Below are 18928 nucleotides of genomic sequence, written 5' to 3'. Positions count from 1 at the left end.
CCCTTCAGATACTGAACATGGAAATAATGAAATGGCCAGTCCATAGTCCTGACCTAAACCTTACACATAACAGCAGAGTGTAAGACTGGCAATGTGCTGTTGTGATGTCCAGCCCTCCAAAAACGACATTTGCTGTTTAAACTGCTTATTTAAATCGACATTAAACAAAAACATTTGAGTTTTTTTGGGGGACAACTTGACTGTTTTGTCAAATTTAAGTAGACTGAACATAAAACTAACAAGTTAACCTAATTCCTTATTGTTGCCCTGACATAAACCGATTGTGTTTAACCCAGTATCTTTCACAGCGAATGAAAGACTAGAGATATTCTCCCAGCGACTAGAAAAGAGCAAGGGCCTGTACACTTCATACAACCATTTCATTGGCTGAAACAGTTTAATTCATGGTATAGCCAAACAAAATTCCATCACATTTTGAACAAATTAAGCATTTAAAAACGTTGATCTCCACTGTATGACCTTGTTTGCGAAGAGATGTTGTATTCTTTTCACCAAAAGAGAGAACAAGTTTCTTTTTCACATCTTTATTACTTAAAAAAATAATGACCAACATTCTGCATTAATGACAAAAACAGCTCATATGCAGTGGGCCTTTTCTTTTTTGTCCATATTAAAGCTTGCATCAGAACTCCAATCCAAACACTCTCCATTCTCACAAACAATCCCACTTAAGGACATGCACTCGGGCCCAAACTAAATCACAAGAGCCACACAGAAACAAATAAATATAGACCTTTTTTCTTCTTTTTCACTTCAAGTCAGAATTAAAGCACTTTTTGATCCTGTATTATTACTTGGATGAGAGAGAGAGGGGGGGAATACTCCAGTCAGTTAACCACTGAAAAGTCAGTTTGGCACAACTATACTGCTCCACAATTCCAGTTTGACAAGTATGTCAAATACAGCCAATGGCATGATGAATATAGCAAGACCAATCCATTCATGAGCCAAACATCCAACTCCTGCTTTACGGTAATCTCTGTTGCTTACACACACACAGAAAATTACAAAAAAAAGCATATTGGATGCTGCAGAAACAGAAGCCATTATATTTCACGACTGTAAAATGGGAGACGCTCTCAAAACAAGGCACTTGGAGGCCAGGACTATTTAGAGACAACTCAAAACAGATCCATTCAATACTGTTGCTTTCGGTGCAAGTAACATCACCGCCATGCACGTTAAACCCAAGATGCTCTGAGACTAATGGTGGGTTTTAAAACACACAAGTCTTGACATATCAAGGCTGACATCACCGCATATCATCCAAACTAAATAAATATGTTTATCAGTCCTTATTAAACCAAACATGACTTAAGAGAGATATGCTAAAACATTCCCACACTAGGTAAGCTTAATGAAAATATTTATTTCCCGCCTAGCATAACTACACATCAACAGCTACGTCTGTGAACAGTAGAACCAGTAGAGAGGCGATAAGACTACATTCTTGGAATGAAAACGGTTCTGGCCTCAAAACAACGGTTAATGAGGCTTTAGGCTGCTCAAATCCATTCACACCCAGTCCAGTGTTTTTGCTCCTCGACTCATATTTGCGCTTTTAGTGTTTATTAGAGTAAGGGTTGGTTAATTGTGCAAAACAAACCCAGTCTGGAATCTGCAATCCACCCTCTGTTAAAAGAATCGCATGGGATTTTGCACCAGGCCAATGTAAAGCCAAATGTCTCTAGAAAAAGAGCAGGAGGGACAGATGTATGGTGGTCCTGTGCTTTGGTCAAACAGATTCAGTCATTACGGCATTCCCAGCCACTCCTACTGCAGCAGCTTTTGATTGAGGATCTCCCAGATCATAGCTTTCCTGAAATATGGCATGTGATTCTAGAGAAAGACAGGAAATGAGTGAATAAATAGTCATAAAATAGTGGGAATTAATGATCTGCTATACATTATGACTTTGGAAAAGGCACCTGTCTGAAAGTGAGGTTGCGTCCTCTTGAGATATAATCAGCATATTTGCATATAAACACGCCACAATCACTGCCGTTCTTCTGCTGAGGAATCTCCTGCAAATTAGAATTTAATGTGTGAAAAAAAATCTAATTTTTGAATATATGCCGATTTTAATATAAATTTAATGCAGAATTTTGTGCTTGCCACATAAACAAACTGAAAGTGGTCTAATACTTGCATTTGCAAACAATGTATGTGCTGTATGTTACTATGTATTAATTTGTTGCGCCCTCTTGTGGACATTTAAAAATCTGGTGATTACTTGGTTATTGTGGCTTTTATCTTGGGTAAATACTTTTTAAAAAATGATAAAAAAGGCAAACAGGTTGTCAATTAAATTCAACTTTATTCATGTTTATTTATATAGCGCTTTTACAATGTAGATCTAGTAAATCCAGATTTCAGAGTTGTAGTTCAGTTCAGGATGGTTTAAATTTCACTGCTGAAAGATCAAACACTGAACTTGTCTGTCTTTACACTATGCCAGCTTTCAGGTTTTGTTATTTATTAAAACTGGATGTTATGTTTGGGATTCTTATTTTACTGAACTAAAATTTTGTAGTTATATATTTGTATAAATAGTAATGCTTACAGAAGGCCGGAGACTGCTCACAATCCACTTGGACACATCCAAATCTTTTCCCTTCTTGACCTTGAACTCCTCTTTCAGATAAAGTCTAAGAGAGAGATGCAATATGATCAGTGAATACAGGCCCTAATAAAACACATACTGTCTACACAAACCTAACAGATACATTAAACCCTTTGATGCACAAACTATGGAAACCCCTTCTAAAGCTCAAACTGGCTTTAAAATTCCCTGTATTCATATTTTATTACTTTAATTGTTTGCTGAACCTTTAAATTTACTTTTCAAACAGTTTCTTAATAGATTTTACAAAAAAACAATGATATTTGCTTATTTTTACGGGCAACTTTTTTCAAAGAGAAAGAAAAGAAATGAAAATAAGCATTGATATTAAACAAAAAAAAAAAGTTTTGATTGAGGGGTCCCTAGAATACTAAATGATGAAATACATTTCTTGCACATACACAGAAAATAAACACGCCATGTTGAACACAAACCTATTTAACTGCAAAAGTGGCCGTTTAAATATACAAGTAATGGAATAATGTAAAGTATTTTTTTATTTAAAGCCCTGTTAGGAGCCAAGGCTATTTTGAGGGCATAAACATTTCAATAATAAATATACAATTAAAAACAAAACAACAAACTAATACATAAATATGATTTTAGTATTAATGCACAATAAAAATTCTAACGTTTTTCCTGGTGTCACTTTGTTAAAGATGTCCTTATGAGAGGTCATTTTATAAAAAAAAGCCCTCTGGAATCATTAAAAGCAGGACTAGTCCAGTGAAATGTAGTCATAGAATAACTTACAGAATTAAGTCGCAGATGTCATCATGCCGTTGACCCATGGAGTCATATGATCGCACAGACTTTGATTTGAAGTCAACCACCTACCAAAAGGAGGATATTTTTCACAAAAAAAAGACAAAAATAAATTTAAATAAAAAAAATACATAAACAACTGAAAAGCTAAAACAATATTTAAATCAACAAGCCCATTAACAATCAAGCATCAGCCAGAGAAAAACGAAAAGAACCGAAAGAGTTTAAGCAAATACTTAATTGCTCACAGCGAGAGACCAGTGAACGCCCAGGTGAAGAGGGACCAGAATGACGTCAAACAGAAAGAGGTCTACAGCCTTCGTCCATCGCCGTACGGCAGCATGTCCACCGCTAAGCAACTTGGGAAAGAGGAAGGTACTAAAAGAGTAGACCTTCTTGCCTAATACTTCCTGCTCACTGCGGGCCATCACAAGATTCATGTAGAAATTGATCACCTAAAAACAACAAGGTAATGTGATTAATCAAAAGCAGCTTTTCTCATTAAATAAGTTGTTGGTACAGAGAACAGGGGAAATAATGCAATCATTACATTACAGGTACTATAGTACATATAAAATGCTGATGACAAAATACCAATTAAAAAATTAAGTTATAGCTTGCATTATAAATGTAATATTTTTGTACAAAATGTAATATTTTCAATGAACCAGCCCTAGATGACAAAATGCTGAACTACCAAACAACAAAACAGCGAACAACTAAATATACCATTTCAGGCAATAGTGAGGACTAATAAACAAGATATGGAGTTACGATGCAAAAGCCGATAAACGCCACTTCCACCAAAAATAAGCTAATGACAGAGCGAATTAAACAGGTAGTACTTGTTCAACAAATATTTTTGCTTCAAATCATCTAAAATCGCAGCATCAGCTCATTCAGAAATAACAGTTTGTTTGCAAAAGCCTCTAAACGCCACTTGCCTTTGAGAGCAAAAGCCGCTATTTTCCAAGAAGAACCAATCAGAAGGTGTGAATCAAATCATGTTTAGATGTAAAGGCGTGCTGATACGCCGGCTTTGAGGATACAGTATTATTTCGCTTCCAATTTTAAAATATGGAGTTTGATGAACAGGATAAGCCTGTCCGACTGGCAGCGAATGGCAAATGAAAACATCCCTTACCTCAAAACTCTGTTCAGTTTAAAAAAAGAAAACGTACTGTACTGTCTTAAGTGTAACATGCATTCATAACGTTTGTTTGCGCAGCAATGCTACTTTGATTGAGTGCGATTTACAATACATTAAACGGCAACTGCGTTTCATGAAAGACGAGATGCCGTTCTTAAATCCCACATGAATGCTATGAGAATAAACAATAGATGAAAAAGAGACCAAGACCTTGAGTATAGTGAGAATGAATGAATGACAGTCTCTAAAAGTGTGAGAGACATCCCCCGTTTTTGCACAGTAGGCCTATCTTGTGTTTTATTTGTTATTTATGCGCTTACTTGACAGATTTCCTTTATTCATTTTCCTTCTTTTTAGTCTCAGTGGTCGCCACAGTGGAATGAACCGCCATTTACTTGACAGATGTATTTTTAATTTTAGGTGGTTTGTGTAATGCGTTTTGTGCTTAATAAAATAATTTCTAATTGCATCTTTAGTGATTTTCAACTAATTAAACTGTATTGTCTTAATAGGTGGATTGAGAGGTTTTTGCAAAAAAAAGCACAAGTGAATTTAGCCGGTTGATATGATGACAGTACATAATATTTTACTAGACATTTCTCAAGATTAGTATTCACCTTAAAGTGACATTAAAAGGCTTAACTAGGTTAGATTTAGGCAAGTCAGGTTAATTATGCAAATCATTGTATTAGGATGGTTTGTTCTGTAACAATCAAAAATTAATAATGCTTAAGGAGGCTAATAATGCTGACCTTAATTGTTTTTTTGGTTTTTTTTATTAAAAACTGCTTTTATTCTAGCTGAAAAAAAAAGACTTTCTCTAGAAAAAAAAGATCTTAAAGGAAATACTGTGAAAAATTTCTTGCTCTGTTAAACATCATTTGGGAAATAATTAATAATGAAATGAAATTTTAACTTTATGCAGTAAATAACTGTACTGACATTTTGTGTTGTTCGAATAAAACCCTTAAAATGACATTACCTCATCATTGAGCCAGCTGCCCTCTTGTAGTGTTGCCAGATCTCTCTGTGTGATACGCAGTTTGAAAGCACTGCACAAAACCAGGTTTGGATCACTCTGAGCAAGAGCAGCACTCACTTCCTGCTGCATCTCCTGTTACAGGACACAAAGAGAACACTGTGACTCAAACCACAAGGAAAACAACCAAGCTGACAACTAATGCATGAGTGAAAACAAATACACTGTATTACAACAACAATAACAACAAAAAAGGTTTACATTACAATATTTCTCTTGTTAAGGAGTTCGCTTTAGTGATATCAACGTTTAATTAAATCATTAGTTTATCAAGAGTATTTTCATAGAAAAAATTATTTGTAAAATTCTTCGAAATTAAGGGCGCACTCACACTAGGTTAACCGAAACATTCCCGGGCACGTTTCCCGGTTTGATTGAAAAGTTTGAGTGCTCTGAATCGGGCCCAGGTGCAGTTCAGTTGGCTGGCTGTGGCCTGGTTAAAGGAGGTGTGCCAGAGCGTGGTTCAGTTGTGCTCAGGCACGGTAGGCTTGTAGTGTGAGCGTAAAACTGAAGACACAACTTCACTTTTCATATGGATTTATTAATCATTCTTACTTTTCAATGAACGCAAACTGTCCTAGTTTCTCAAAGATGCAAACCCCTCTTGCTGCACCTTCAGGAAACCTCTTAATACATGATGCACGAGGAAATTTATGCTAATTTATGAGCGTCAAAAGTGGTGAATCTGTTCTGCATTATATAACTAAAGCAATGTCCACTGTGCTGAGCGAGAGCGCTTTCATTCCTGTTAAACTGAACAGTCGTATCATCGATGTTGTAAGCGTGCTCCGGCTTGAAATGTAATGCAGTGTGAGTGCAGGCAGTCATGACTTTTGACAGTAAAAGTCATGACTTTTCAGTGTCAATGCAACTGCTTATATCTGTAATAAGTGGATGTGATTAAAAAAAAAAATTTAAAATGAGCACAAAACAGCCCAATTTGAATTTTTAGCAATTAAAGTTTAGAGCAACAGGTTTGAAATATTTTCCAGTAATAAAAAAATGTTTTCATGCAAGTATCTTGAAAATAAAAGTAGAATTAACCCACTAAAACATCAATCTGAGAGAGACTGAGGTGACCGTAACAACCTTGGTCAGTCTGGGAAACTCCTCTTCACCACGCCTCACTGCATCTGTAATCACTTCAGATCTGGAAGGTATCAGAAGTCCAACAGCAGAATCCTTGTCCTTCAGATTTAACCTGGCTTCAACCTCAGCTGACAGATCAACATCTACAGCCTGAAGAGAAGGTGAGAAAGAAGGTGTTAGAGGGAGAAAAAGACACTACAAGGAGCCATTATTGCATTATGTTGCTTTAAAATGTGGTCAAAATACAGCTACACTAGGCCTGTCACGATACCTATTTTTTGTCGAATGATACATTGCACCAAAATATATCGCGATAAACAATATTAATGTAATTTTAAGACATTTTTGCAGCTCGTTATACAATGCCAAAATGACAATATAATAGCATCATTACGCAAGAATACTCTCCCAAAGAATACATCATATTTTATTCCTAAAAATATTTTAATTAGTCATTTTAACAATTTAATAATTAGGCATTGGAATCAGAATGTAAAAACGCATAATCCTAAATAATCAATAATAAAAAGTGCAAGGTAAAAAGTACCAGATGCTGCGATCAATTGTCAGACACCCACATGAAAATGAACTAAAGTCATTTACAGTAAATACTATACTGTTTTTTTTAACCACACTGACACCTCCAATAGATATAGAGATCATGTCCATGTGTTGTGCGATAACTTGATGTATTGATTATTGTGACAGGCCTAAGATACACAGAAAACAATAAATAATTTAAAAAAGAAAATTACGTTATTATTAGTCTGCAAAATAATAATTTCAGTCAGTGTAAAGCAGAAGATGCTGAGACTTCATTTCAGTATGTACTTCCAACTGTAACAAAATATTGAGTAGGGGGTGGGGCTTTCATTTTGCACATCACTCCCTCATAGCAAACTAATGGTAAAAGGGGTGTGGTTAAGGATATTAATATACAGTTGCTATGGAAACCCTCCTACTGACCTCAACAGAAGGATCACCACTCCAAAGGTAAGAGCAAATGGTCAAACTTTGATTGATTTAATAAAACTAACTTTTTTTCAGTAGATTAACTTGCACAGATTAATTGTTCACTTTAAGAGTAACAAACGTGAGCTAGCAAAATAAACATTGTACATTTTGATTTCACATGACACTTTACAGCACATGAAGCAAGCACTTACGGTTTTTCGTGTAGTTTGATTATCCAAGGCTCCTTCCTTGACATCACTTCCTGTTGTGCTTCGATGACCATCCACTGTTCTGTCACAGTTGAAAAATAAACAGAAATGAATCTTTCTGCATTCAGCAAACGCATATAAGGATTATGTGGCATGTTGAAGTATTACCTGTCTTTAATCTGCGTCAGGGATAGTGGATCCCGCCACATAGAAATGTTAGGGATGACTTAAGGCAATTAGGCAAACAGAAAATGTAAGTATAATGGAACTCTTCATCAAACACTTATGAAAAAATGTGAAGTTCTAATAACAGTGAAGATTAATTTAAATAAACTCTCACCTCTTACTGGCGCAGGTCTGTTCAAGTCAGTAGTGCGACAGATGGAGGTGTGTCCACTGACCTTGTGTCCATCAATGGGGAAAGCGGTGCTAAAAGATTTGATTGAAAACAGTGTTAACTTGCACCAGCTAAGCTGTGGTGATTTAAAAACATATATAATTTATGTGCTTACATGGAAGGCTTTATCCGTCCAAACGGCAATGGTTTGCTCTTTGAATATTTTTCAGATGCCATCTCCACTAGCTTCCTATAATGCTCTCGATCACTCTCTCTCAATGCCTAATCAAAAGAAAGATGCTCAGGAAGCCATGTATTTAAAAAAAGGTACTAAGTTACAACATTACAACTCAGTTTGCTAACCTCCTCCACGGTCAGGCAAGGTTTGGGTGTGCGGCTTGGGAGCTCCATCTCAGCCTGTCTTGAATTTAGCCCATTGGTGGTGCATGACGGCACAAGCTTCAAGGATCTGCGCATCTCTCTGCTTCTGTCCTGATTTGTTTTGTACAGCATTGTTCCACTGTACAAGGAGAAACATGCAGAGACTTACAGAATATCTAGAAGACCATTTTAGAGTCAAACATCATTCTCGATCGCAAAGCATAAGCACCTATTCTCAAGTCTTATTTTGATACTACTGTTTGCATATGATGGGTAAGATTCATCATCATTTTAATAGGATGGACTGCTCACAATTGAAAGATGTTATGTCATTAAATGTTTAAAAACAATTATGGCAAGCAATCAGTTTTAGTTTAAAAATATATATAAATGAATGAAAGTCAATGGAAATTGCAACTGTTCTAAATATCTTCTTGTGTGTTGCACAAAGTTTGCCACATTAGAAACGGTTTTCTGCCTGTTTATTTACACAACAACTGTTTTTGCAACTGCATAATCTGACAGCAGTTTTCAAAGTGGAAGTTTTTGAAAAGAATCGCTGATAGTGTGTCTAAATAAACAAGAGTTTTGGAGAATGATGGCATCATGTGCGTGCAGATGTGAAGGCAAGCGCAAATAAACACAATGGCGGAGTACATATTAGTGTTGTTGTTGCTTAATTGTTTGCTAATTCTTTATCAGCAAATGTTGGATTTATTTCACATTACAAATAACACCCGAGACGTATCTTACACTCACAGAAAATTCTACATTTACATCATCTGACATACATAATGCACCTATTTCGGCTATTTTCACAATTTTCACAACATTTTGAAAATGTATTGTCTAAACGTGAACCTTTTCAAATTTGGCCACATCCCTGTTGTGTAAACACAGCCTAGTTAATCAAGCAAAGATGATACAGTTAGTAATTTGTGAAAAGTAATCTTAAATTTGTTGCATAAAAAAAAAACAAAAAAACAAATAACTATATTTCTGTACAACAAAGAACATGGGAATATTGCTCATGTTTAAACTTGGCATTAAGATGTGGAGACAAGGGTAAAAAAAATCCAATTTACACCTATTGTTTAAGTCTTATACATCCACTTTACTCTGTCTTTGAGAAGATAGTCTTTTGACAGAATGGACTGGATGCATTTTTTACTGATCTAATGCTGCAAAGTAAGCTTGTGCAATTTCCATATGAACATGAAAGAAGGCAATGGAAAAATAATAGAGATCAAGAGCTTTCATTTCAGTTCTGAACTCCATCAAATGCTCTGGGTTTATGTCAGGACAGTTAAAAAAAACTGCGTTTTCTGACATTTTTTTCCATCAAATAAACTTATTTCAAACAAAAAAAAACCCTGTCTGCCTAGCTTCTTTTAACCACATTTACATATATAGCATTGCCCACTTGTGCTTTTAAACCTAGTGCAAATACCTGTGAGGATTTTGGGGGGTGGGAAATTGTGACCTTTTTGAAAGGTTCCTTTTTATCATGTAATCAGCAATATGGTGAATAAAAGAATGCATTATTATAAAAATACATATTGAGAGGACAAAGAAACCGCTTAAATTTGTGAAACACCTTAAAATTTGGACCAAATAATACTCACTCAGGTTTGCGTAAAGCCTGTGGATTGGTTTGCATATTGGCTGCTGTTCTTTCTTTATTTTTAAGTCCCATTTCCATTTGTTTATCTGTAGAGAGATCCATTAAAAATCATTTTTTAGACTTTAAAGGAAACGTCGAAAGCACACCATTTGCTATGGAAGCATATGAGTAGCATAATTCAATTCAAAATGTAATATGCAAAATGGCAATGCAATATGTTAAATGGCAATGTATTTCTGTATTTGAATTTGCATTTTCCAAGACATATGAGCAATGTTTGGTGCAGAATGAAAATGTAAATTAAATTACATTGTTTGCATTTCTCATTTCAAACACTGTTTTAATATGTCAATTGTATCCACATTTTAAAGCTTTATAAGTAGCAAAATTAAATTGAAAATGCTATACACAAACTTAATTGGATGTGAATAAAGTACAAGCAGAAACTGTAGCAAAATGATAATTTAAATGTTATTTGTCCTAAATACATTTACGCTCGCGTCTAGGAAACGCAGGATTACATTTTCAGCATAACAGCATGGGATGTGTGTAGCAAAATTAATTTTGAAATGTAAAATGCAAAACGATAATGCAATATGTAAAAGGCAGTGTATTTCTGTATTTCAGTTAGCATTTTCCAAGACATATGTGCAATGTTTGCTGCAGAATGAAAATGAAAAATAAAAAAACATAATGCATTTTCATTTAACACATCGCGACGAATGAAAGCCAATTTGAAATTGAAAATGCATTCTGGCCTGGCCACGCCCAAAGACGGCCACCGTTGCTGCAAGGCGGGTTTTAGGTTATGTCGTCACAGCTGCCGCGAGGACTATTAAGGACATTTGGCAGCATAAACATGGCGAAGTCTGTTCCTCAGCGGCTTCGTGAAGCTGCACGAGCCCTCGAGCGTGAACTGTGAAATACTTTAGAAAAGCAATCACCTCCTAGCTCCGTAAAGTTGGCCTTAGGTTTGATATTTGCGCACGCAGTTTTAGGGATCATCTGCGATTTACATCAACAGAACCAAAACGCACAGTAACGCAAAGCAGAAAAAAATTGAGGAGATTCCAATAAATGGTTAGAGGCCAGACTGATTTAATACAGGTAGCAAAGCTACTATACCTCTAACTATATGGTACATACAATGCAGAAATAGGCAATAGCTCTTGTCATAAGCATACAGTACACATCAGCTAAAGCCCCTTTAGGTTCTGTCGATGTAATTTGCAGATGATCCCTAAAACTGCGTGCGCGAATATCAAACCTTAAGCCAAGTTTACTGAGCTAGGAGGTGATTGGTTTTCTAAACTATTTCCCAGTTCAAGCTCGAGGGCTCGTGCAGCTTCACGAAGCTGCTGAGGAACAGACTTCGCCATGTTTATGCTGCCAAATGTCCCTAATAGTCCTCGCGGCAGCTGTGACGACATAACCTAAAACCCGCCTTGCAGCAACGGTGGCCGTCTGTGGGCGTGGCCAGGCCAGAATGCATTTTCAATTTCAAATTGGCTTTCATTCGTCGCGATGTGTTAAATGAAAATGCATTATGTTTTTTTTCATTTTCATTTTCATTCTGCAGCAAACATTGCACATATGTCTTGGAAAATGCTAATTGAAATGCAGAAATACACTGCCTTTTACATACTGCATTATCGTTTTGCGTATTACATTTCAAAATTAATTTTGCTACACACATCCCATGCTGTTATGCTGAAAATGTAATCCTGCGTTTCCTAGACGCGAGCGTAAATGCATTTAGGACAAATAACATTTAAATTATCATTTTGCTACAGTTTCTGCTTGTACTTTATTCACATCAAATTAAGTTTGTGTATAGCATTTTCAATTTAATTTTGCTACTTATAAAGCTTTAAAATGTGGATACAATTTACATATTAAAACAGTGTTTGAAATGAGAAATGCAAACAATGTAATTTAATTTACATTTTCATTCTGCACCAAACATTGCTCATATGTCTTGGAAAATGCAAATTCAAATACAGAAATACATTGCCATTTAACATATTGCATTGCCATTTTGCATATTACATTTTTAATTGAATTATGCTACTCGTATGCTTCCATAATTTGCAACTTAAAATTACTTTCTATTTAAACTGGAACTCCTGTAAAGGCAAAGCTGAACTTTTAAATGATCCCCAAGAGGCCTTTCTAATATGCTGATCTGAACATTTCTTATTTTAAATCTTTATATATATATATATATAAAAAAAAACAGCAATACTGCTTAGTATTACTATGGAAGATGCAAAGGCTTTCTGTATGACTCACTGAAAGAAATGAAAATAGGACTGATCCTGAACTTTTGAACAGTAGTTTGTGTCTGTCAAATTCTTAGCCAGATCACTCACACTTACACACTCACAAAAAAAAAAAAAAAAAAAGTAAAATGAGTTCACATTTACCCATGCCGTCACTTTCAATCCATGAACTCAGGCTGTTGCTGTATATGTCATCAATACCCATAAATGTAACCCTGCCAACCTGAGCAAGCAAAACAAGAAACAAGACCATGTGAACAGTGAATAAAACCAAGGGTGTGCAAAGATGGCATTCGAGTGAGGATTTTATGATGATTGTACCTGCGTGAAGGCATTCTGCTTTTCATGTTCAGCTTTTCTATGGACTCTCGAACGGAACAGGCCAGCAATTCCAGCAAAAGTTTTCTTGACCACCCTGACAATCACATCTGTAGAGAGAAAGAGACAGAAAATGACTGAGAAAAATCCAGTGAAGGAGCAATAGGCACTTTCACATTTTGTAGTTACATAAACTCCGCCATTAAACTAGCCATCAGGCCTGGTTCATTAGAACTAATTTCCACCCTGATCGTTTTTTTATGGTAGTATTCAGTCAGAAGGAACTGGCTAGTGGCATATGCTTGCCAACATCGGTGTCATGTGCTGATTCAACAAAATCAATAGCTAAAAGATTGATGATTTTGAGCATAAAGTAACATTTTAAAATACCGTGCCAGGGTATATATGACATGTATTTGCCCATTCAGAAGTCAGTTGCACCAATGTAGTTCATATTGTGCTGGATTTGACACTGTTCTGAAGAAAACAATGGAAAAATGTTCCCCAATTCGAAAAAAGTCCCCATTTTTTGTATTAGACTAGTACAGCTAAACACTATATTGCTTCAACATTGATAAAGTAATGTGAGCACTGTAATAATTTGTATATTGCAGAATGTGTAGTAAAGTTTGTTTTATTTTCACGCATTTAGACTTTCTCAATATCATATTATCAGAAGAGTCTTATTTGCAAATTTTAAATAGGAAAATCATATTAGCAGGCAAAGACTATCAAAGTACAGCATTGTTTACAGCCAATTAAATAATGCTAATGTTGTTCTGAAGTCATACTTACATGTGATTTCAGACTGAATATTCAAAGTACCATAGTAAACAATATAAGGAGCGTGTCTTAAGTTGTCACTGAACGAATGTGCGAATATAAAACCAACTTTACCTCAATGCTGACCAGATATTACAGCTTACAATGCTTAGGTGACACTGATTTGTCTATCAATTGCAAAGTTTAACCATAATAGTGTGAAAGTTTATCATTTGTGTGTGTTTTTAAATGTAAACATTCCAATTGAGTTTAAAGAATTAATGACTAGAAACAATCAGTTTAGCTCTAACTGCATTTAATTTACACAGTGAAGATTTTCATATTTGATTATTCAATTTCTGTTTCAAAACACTGTTAGAAATTCTCAGGAAAAAAATAGCACTGTATACTTCATTTGTATCCTTGGTGGATTCAACTTATACACAATAGTTATTTGTTCATTGTATTTCATGCAAATGACATTGAAGTCAACTGTTTTCCATTAGGGATGTTATGACTCAACATGAGCCGGTTGAAAATCGATTCAAATATGTGAAACTGGTATTCAAACTGGTAGAAATGTTGAAGGAATCGCGATAGATTTTTTTTTTAAACAGAGGGGTGATGTGTTTACAGGCACAAACTCACTTAACCTGCACATCAGCAGCGAGCAAGAGGTGGAGCGGCAGACTAAAATGACAGCGGTGAAGTGCGCCAGAAAAAACACTAAATGGAAGCAAACACTGCAAAAAGACGTTTACTTACACTAACAGAACAACCAAAATGATGTACATAAACCACCAGCACAGTGAAAAACTGTCACAGATGCCTATATGTACAAGAGCTGTGCGGTATCTGGGGATATATATCGATAGGATTCCCTAAACGCAATGCGGGATTATCCAATATCTTGCATATCGATATGGGTTGAGGCCACACATGCACATTCTGTGTGAAACAGACCACTCCAAGGTAGCACATGATCTCCAATTGCACAAATGTGAGCATGCTCAAATGAATGATTCACTCAATGAGTCATACAAAAAAGATGTTTAAAATGAACGAATCGTTTAAGAACGACCCATCACTGATGCAACAGAGGAAAATGCAGTGCCGGTGTTGTAGGGTTGTAACAATATACTGGTATGACGGTTTATCACGATTTGAACGTGCACGATTATCATACCATGAACAATTGCATATCAACGGTTTTAACCCTTAAAGACCGAGACAGCCGCCCGCGGCTAAAAATAAGTATTGCTCTTAAATGTTTAATTACTTTTGATCCGCTGATCCGATTCATACAATTCAAAGATTGGCATAAAGAAGAGAATCTCAGCTTTCCAGTGCTGTATCACATAACATTCGTGGACTTTCAGAGGCTCCGGAATCAGTGCGGTTACGTCATCAAAATTTGACAACGCTGATTTGACAAAGAAACGCTCGTCACTGTGTCTCCGGACAAATCAGACATGATACATTGATGCATTGTCCCTCCTCCATGCTCAGATTGGTTCAAACTCGCTATATCACAACCAATAAGCATAGGTTTCGCTTTTGTTTGTGGACCAAGCTTTTTGAACAACACGGAATGAGAGATAGGCATACATTTATGCGCGGCTAAATAAAACGCAAAAAAAAAAAGTTTTGCATGAAATAATTCTCATACTAAGTACTTTTGCATGCACAGCAGCACAGAAACATGACAAAACAGTGACACAGCAAAGACGAACTGCTGCTCTTGCTGTTTTCAAAAGACGCAAATGAAGGTGCAGCTGTTTGTCTGCATTGCAGACAACCATATCCAAATCCATATCGATAGACAACCATATCCATGCTGGCACATAAAACCTAAGGATGTTCCATATTGAATCTAGTTTCGTTATGTAACTATTTATAGTATAGTAAATATTTATATCTATTTTTTACTGAGGATTTGCACCATGTTTATTTGGACTTTATTTGGACTTTGACACATTATTTATTATTTTCTTATTTTTATTTGTTCATTGTAAGTGGTGTTGTTTATAGTAACTGAAAATATATTATTTGGAAAAAGTCAAATTTGCTTCACTGTTCTATTATTTTGTAACATTTGTAACATACCGTATACCGCGAAACCGTCAAACCGTGGTATTGTTTTAGACGATTATCATACCGTGAAAAATTCATACCGTTACAACCCTACGGTGTTGTATCGAAATCTGACTCCCCACTTGCGTGCACGCACGTTACACAGCGACTGCAGCTGTCACAGCGGTTTATCAGAAACCTTTTATCAATCATTTCTTTTGCAATTGACAGTAAGAACGAACATAGAAGCCTTGTCAAATTGACAACCAGCACCTGAATGTGTTTAAAAGAATTAAAAACGCCAAAATTTGACAAATTTATTTACGGATTATGAGGTCAGTACTAATTACACAACAGTCTCATTTTAACATTTACATTATAACACTTAGCTCTGCGTTCTGGTGTTATAATGACTGTTTACATGTCTATGCTTAACCAGCATTTCATCACAGTACTCTAAAATTATTTAGTTACTTCTCATATATCTATAGTCTGTTCGTTTTCATGTCCTCATTTAATAAAACATGTTTAGTCAAAACAAAAGAAAAAGTGCAGGATTTTGTACATGGAGTGAAAGACTTATCTTTAGATATCTTCGATATGTGCACTGTTCAATAATTGTGCACAATACAGACATGTAAATGTGTAACTAAAAAAAACATATACAGCTGATTTAATTGTCGTTTATAAATCACAACTATGGTTTGCAGAATTTCTTATAACACTGTAATTGTGATAAAATACTGTGCGTTTCATATTTACATTCAATGTGGTTCTTTTTTATCCTACAATACTTTTTGTTTTGTTACTATTTAAGTGGGTTCCTTTTTTGCTCTGACAATGTTCTCTATGGTTCTGTTTACTTTGTTATTTGCACAACAGCACAGAAGTGCTGAGTTCAGTGTTAAGCAGGAAAAAAACGCACTGTATTTATCAAAGATTTTTTTTTATAACTTGAAATGTTTTGCAACTTATAGTTTTAAGCAGGAGAAAAAACTGAACTGTAATTTATTTATCAAAGATTTTGTGCAGCTGTTTATTTGTAAACAGGGAGGGAACCCTCTGTGGTTGAATTATATTTTGCTCAAAAATTGTTTAACAAAGGCTTTAACTCTCAAGTTACCATTTATGGCAAAATACCAGATATATAATCGTATACCGTCATTCCTCCTAAAAGTACCGAGGTATGATTTTTTTTGCCCATATCATCCAGCCCTAATATGTACAAAACTATTAATAAGCCAAACCACGCTGACTGGATGATTTGCAGCTCTGCTAGCTCAGACGAGTGCTACAGAGATCACACAGTATTTTCAGCGCATCAGTGTTTTCAAAGCAAATATTTGAAGATATTTTTCAGACTGAAAGAGAAAGTTGTTGTCACAGAACCAGGTGTTTGATTGTTTTTACCCTCTTCTTTTCACATAAGTCATATTTTAATAATTTGCTTATTATTATTTAAAAATGTTCAAGATTATCTCTTCTAAAGTGTATCACGCTGATACTTATAATAATTAATTATACAAATAATATTAATTATTCACCTTCATAATCATGTTTAACTCTTGTCTCTATCTATCTAGTAATTTTATAATCAGTATTTTATGCCAGCGTACAGTTCTCTGGACCAGAGAGCCCATTGACCACCTCTGTACACAATGCTCTCACTTAGGAAAGGCTTACCTCTCTAGCGATCTCAGTCCCCAGTGAAGTAGTTTTTTCAGCAGGGGACATTGTAAATGTGTAAAGCTTATGCCAAAAAAAAAAAAAAAAAAGATATGCAACCGTTTCTTTTTTTATTTAAATGTAAAATCCCAGCAGTCACAGCTTTAGTTTGTTTTTATTAACGAGTCTTCTTCTTTAGTTAGTATTATTCTTTTATTTTTTTATTTTTGGAATTTGATTCTAAAATAGCAATATAGTTATGGCAAAAAATATATATTATTTTGCAAAAAATGTGCAGCATTTAAGAAAAAAATAAAAAGGCTCTTCACCTTAAATTTGTTTAAAATTATTTTGTTAAAAAATCGTGACTAAATCGTGAGATTAGTATCGTGAATCAGGAGTCAGGTGAATCGTTACATCCCTATTTTCCATATCACAACATCTACAGCAGTATATTACAGATTTTCCAACATTGTGCATTTCCATTTTTATTTATATTTAAAACATTTACCATGTCTTGCTCTTTTGACTTCTGGGTATTCTGACACCCCATCAGTGGAGTAGACGCTGAAACACATAAAAAGATAAACATGTTATAAAAAGGAATAATCTTTATAAATAAAACACAACATAAATTAACGTTAGGCTCACTAGGAAAAAAAACTGACACTAAAACAATAATTTATTTTAAAATCACGAATGTTTACACATTTACACAAAAGCATATTATAATAAATATTGTCAAATCAAAAGTCTAGTTAATGCTACAGCAATCTAAAAAAAATAATTTACATTATCTTTATAGTGTAACATTAATTTAATTGTGATTGTTTGCTGTCAATCAAGCGTCTATTGATTAATTGTTTACACTGGACTGATTCCTGACCCTGAAGTCAAATGCTAATAAGCTACACTTGCTATTGTTCAGGTAACTTACAATAACAAACCACAGACTGGCACATGTCTATGCAAGGCACTGTGTAATAAACACAAAAGCACAAATTTTCATTCAGACATAAAGAAAAAGACGAATACCTCTGATAGTTGCGTTTGGCGGGCCTGCTGTTCTCCTGCCGCTGAGTGTCTGTGGCCGCGGCTCGCGCTTTACCGTTTGCGCGCTCACTAGGCCAGTCTTCGGATTTCTCAGCAGAAAGAGGCAGGAACAGCGACGATAATACGTCAGCTATCCATTCATACATTACAAACCACCACGAAGAATAAGACTCTGTTTCGTTTGTTGGGGCCAGGTCTATAGTGGAGATCCCGCAACCGAAAATTCAAGCCACTCGTGTTTCAATAGCCTTCCGTAGCCGTGCTCTGCGTCACTGATTTGTCAACTGCGACACCATGGCACTGTTTATCGGTCAAGCCCTCCCACTCTGCACTCCGCCCGGAGATTAAAGTTCCTTTACACCACGGTTTAGCGCTAGGGAGTTTGTCTTTTCGAAAAGTTATTATTAAAATGGCACAAGCTAAATAAAAACACACACTTTAATTACTTACATTTTATCCATTTAAATTCCACTCTATGTACGCCGATTTAGAACTTTTTCATCTTGTGAAGGCAAATCGGGCAACCAATCACAGGCGGCACTGGGCGTCACGTGACTCAGAAAGGCAGAAATGCTTAGTGGTT

The 18928-nt window shown here is 35.5% G+C and overlaps 1 protein-coding gene across 1 annotated transcript; it reads right to left on the bottom strand.

Annotated features, from left to right (window-relative positions):
- Nucleotides 1-529: 529 nt before the first annotated feature.
- On the bottom strand, nucleotides 530-18619 carry senp2 (SUMO specific peptidase 2). The gene is made up of 17 exons (XM_679191.10): nucleotides 18328-18619; nucleotides 17804-17859; nucleotides 12796-12902; nucleotides 12619-12697; nucleotides 10194-10278; nucleotides 8551-8707; nucleotides 8363-8469; nucleotides 8191-8279; nucleotides 8019-8076; nucleotides 7854-7932; nucleotides 6688-6837; nucleotides 5542-5673; nucleotides 3658-3864; nucleotides 3398-3477; nucleotides 2585-2669; nucleotides 1950-2045; nucleotides 530-1860 (listed from the first exon to the last, which is right to left on the bottom strand). The coding sequence occupies exons 1-17, from the start codon at nucleotides 18489-18491 to the stop codon at nucleotides 1795-1797; spliced, it is 1797 nt and encodes a 598-aa protein (XP_684283.2). The 5' UTR covers nucleotides 18492-18619; the 3' UTR covers nucleotides 530-1794.
- Between the last annotated feature and the right edge of the window lie 309 nt (nucleotides 18620-18928).

Source organism: Danio rerio, chromosome 6 (assembly GCF_049306965.1).
Source record: "Danio rerio strain Tuebingen ecotype United States chromosome 6, GRCz12tu, whole genome shotgun sequence".
NCBI lineage: Eukaryota > Metazoa > Chordata > Actinopteri > Cypriniformes > Danionidae > Danio > Danio rerio.
The sequence above is the reverse complement of the archived record's forward strand: the minus strand, read 5'-3'. Positions and strand labels throughout refer to the sequence as shown.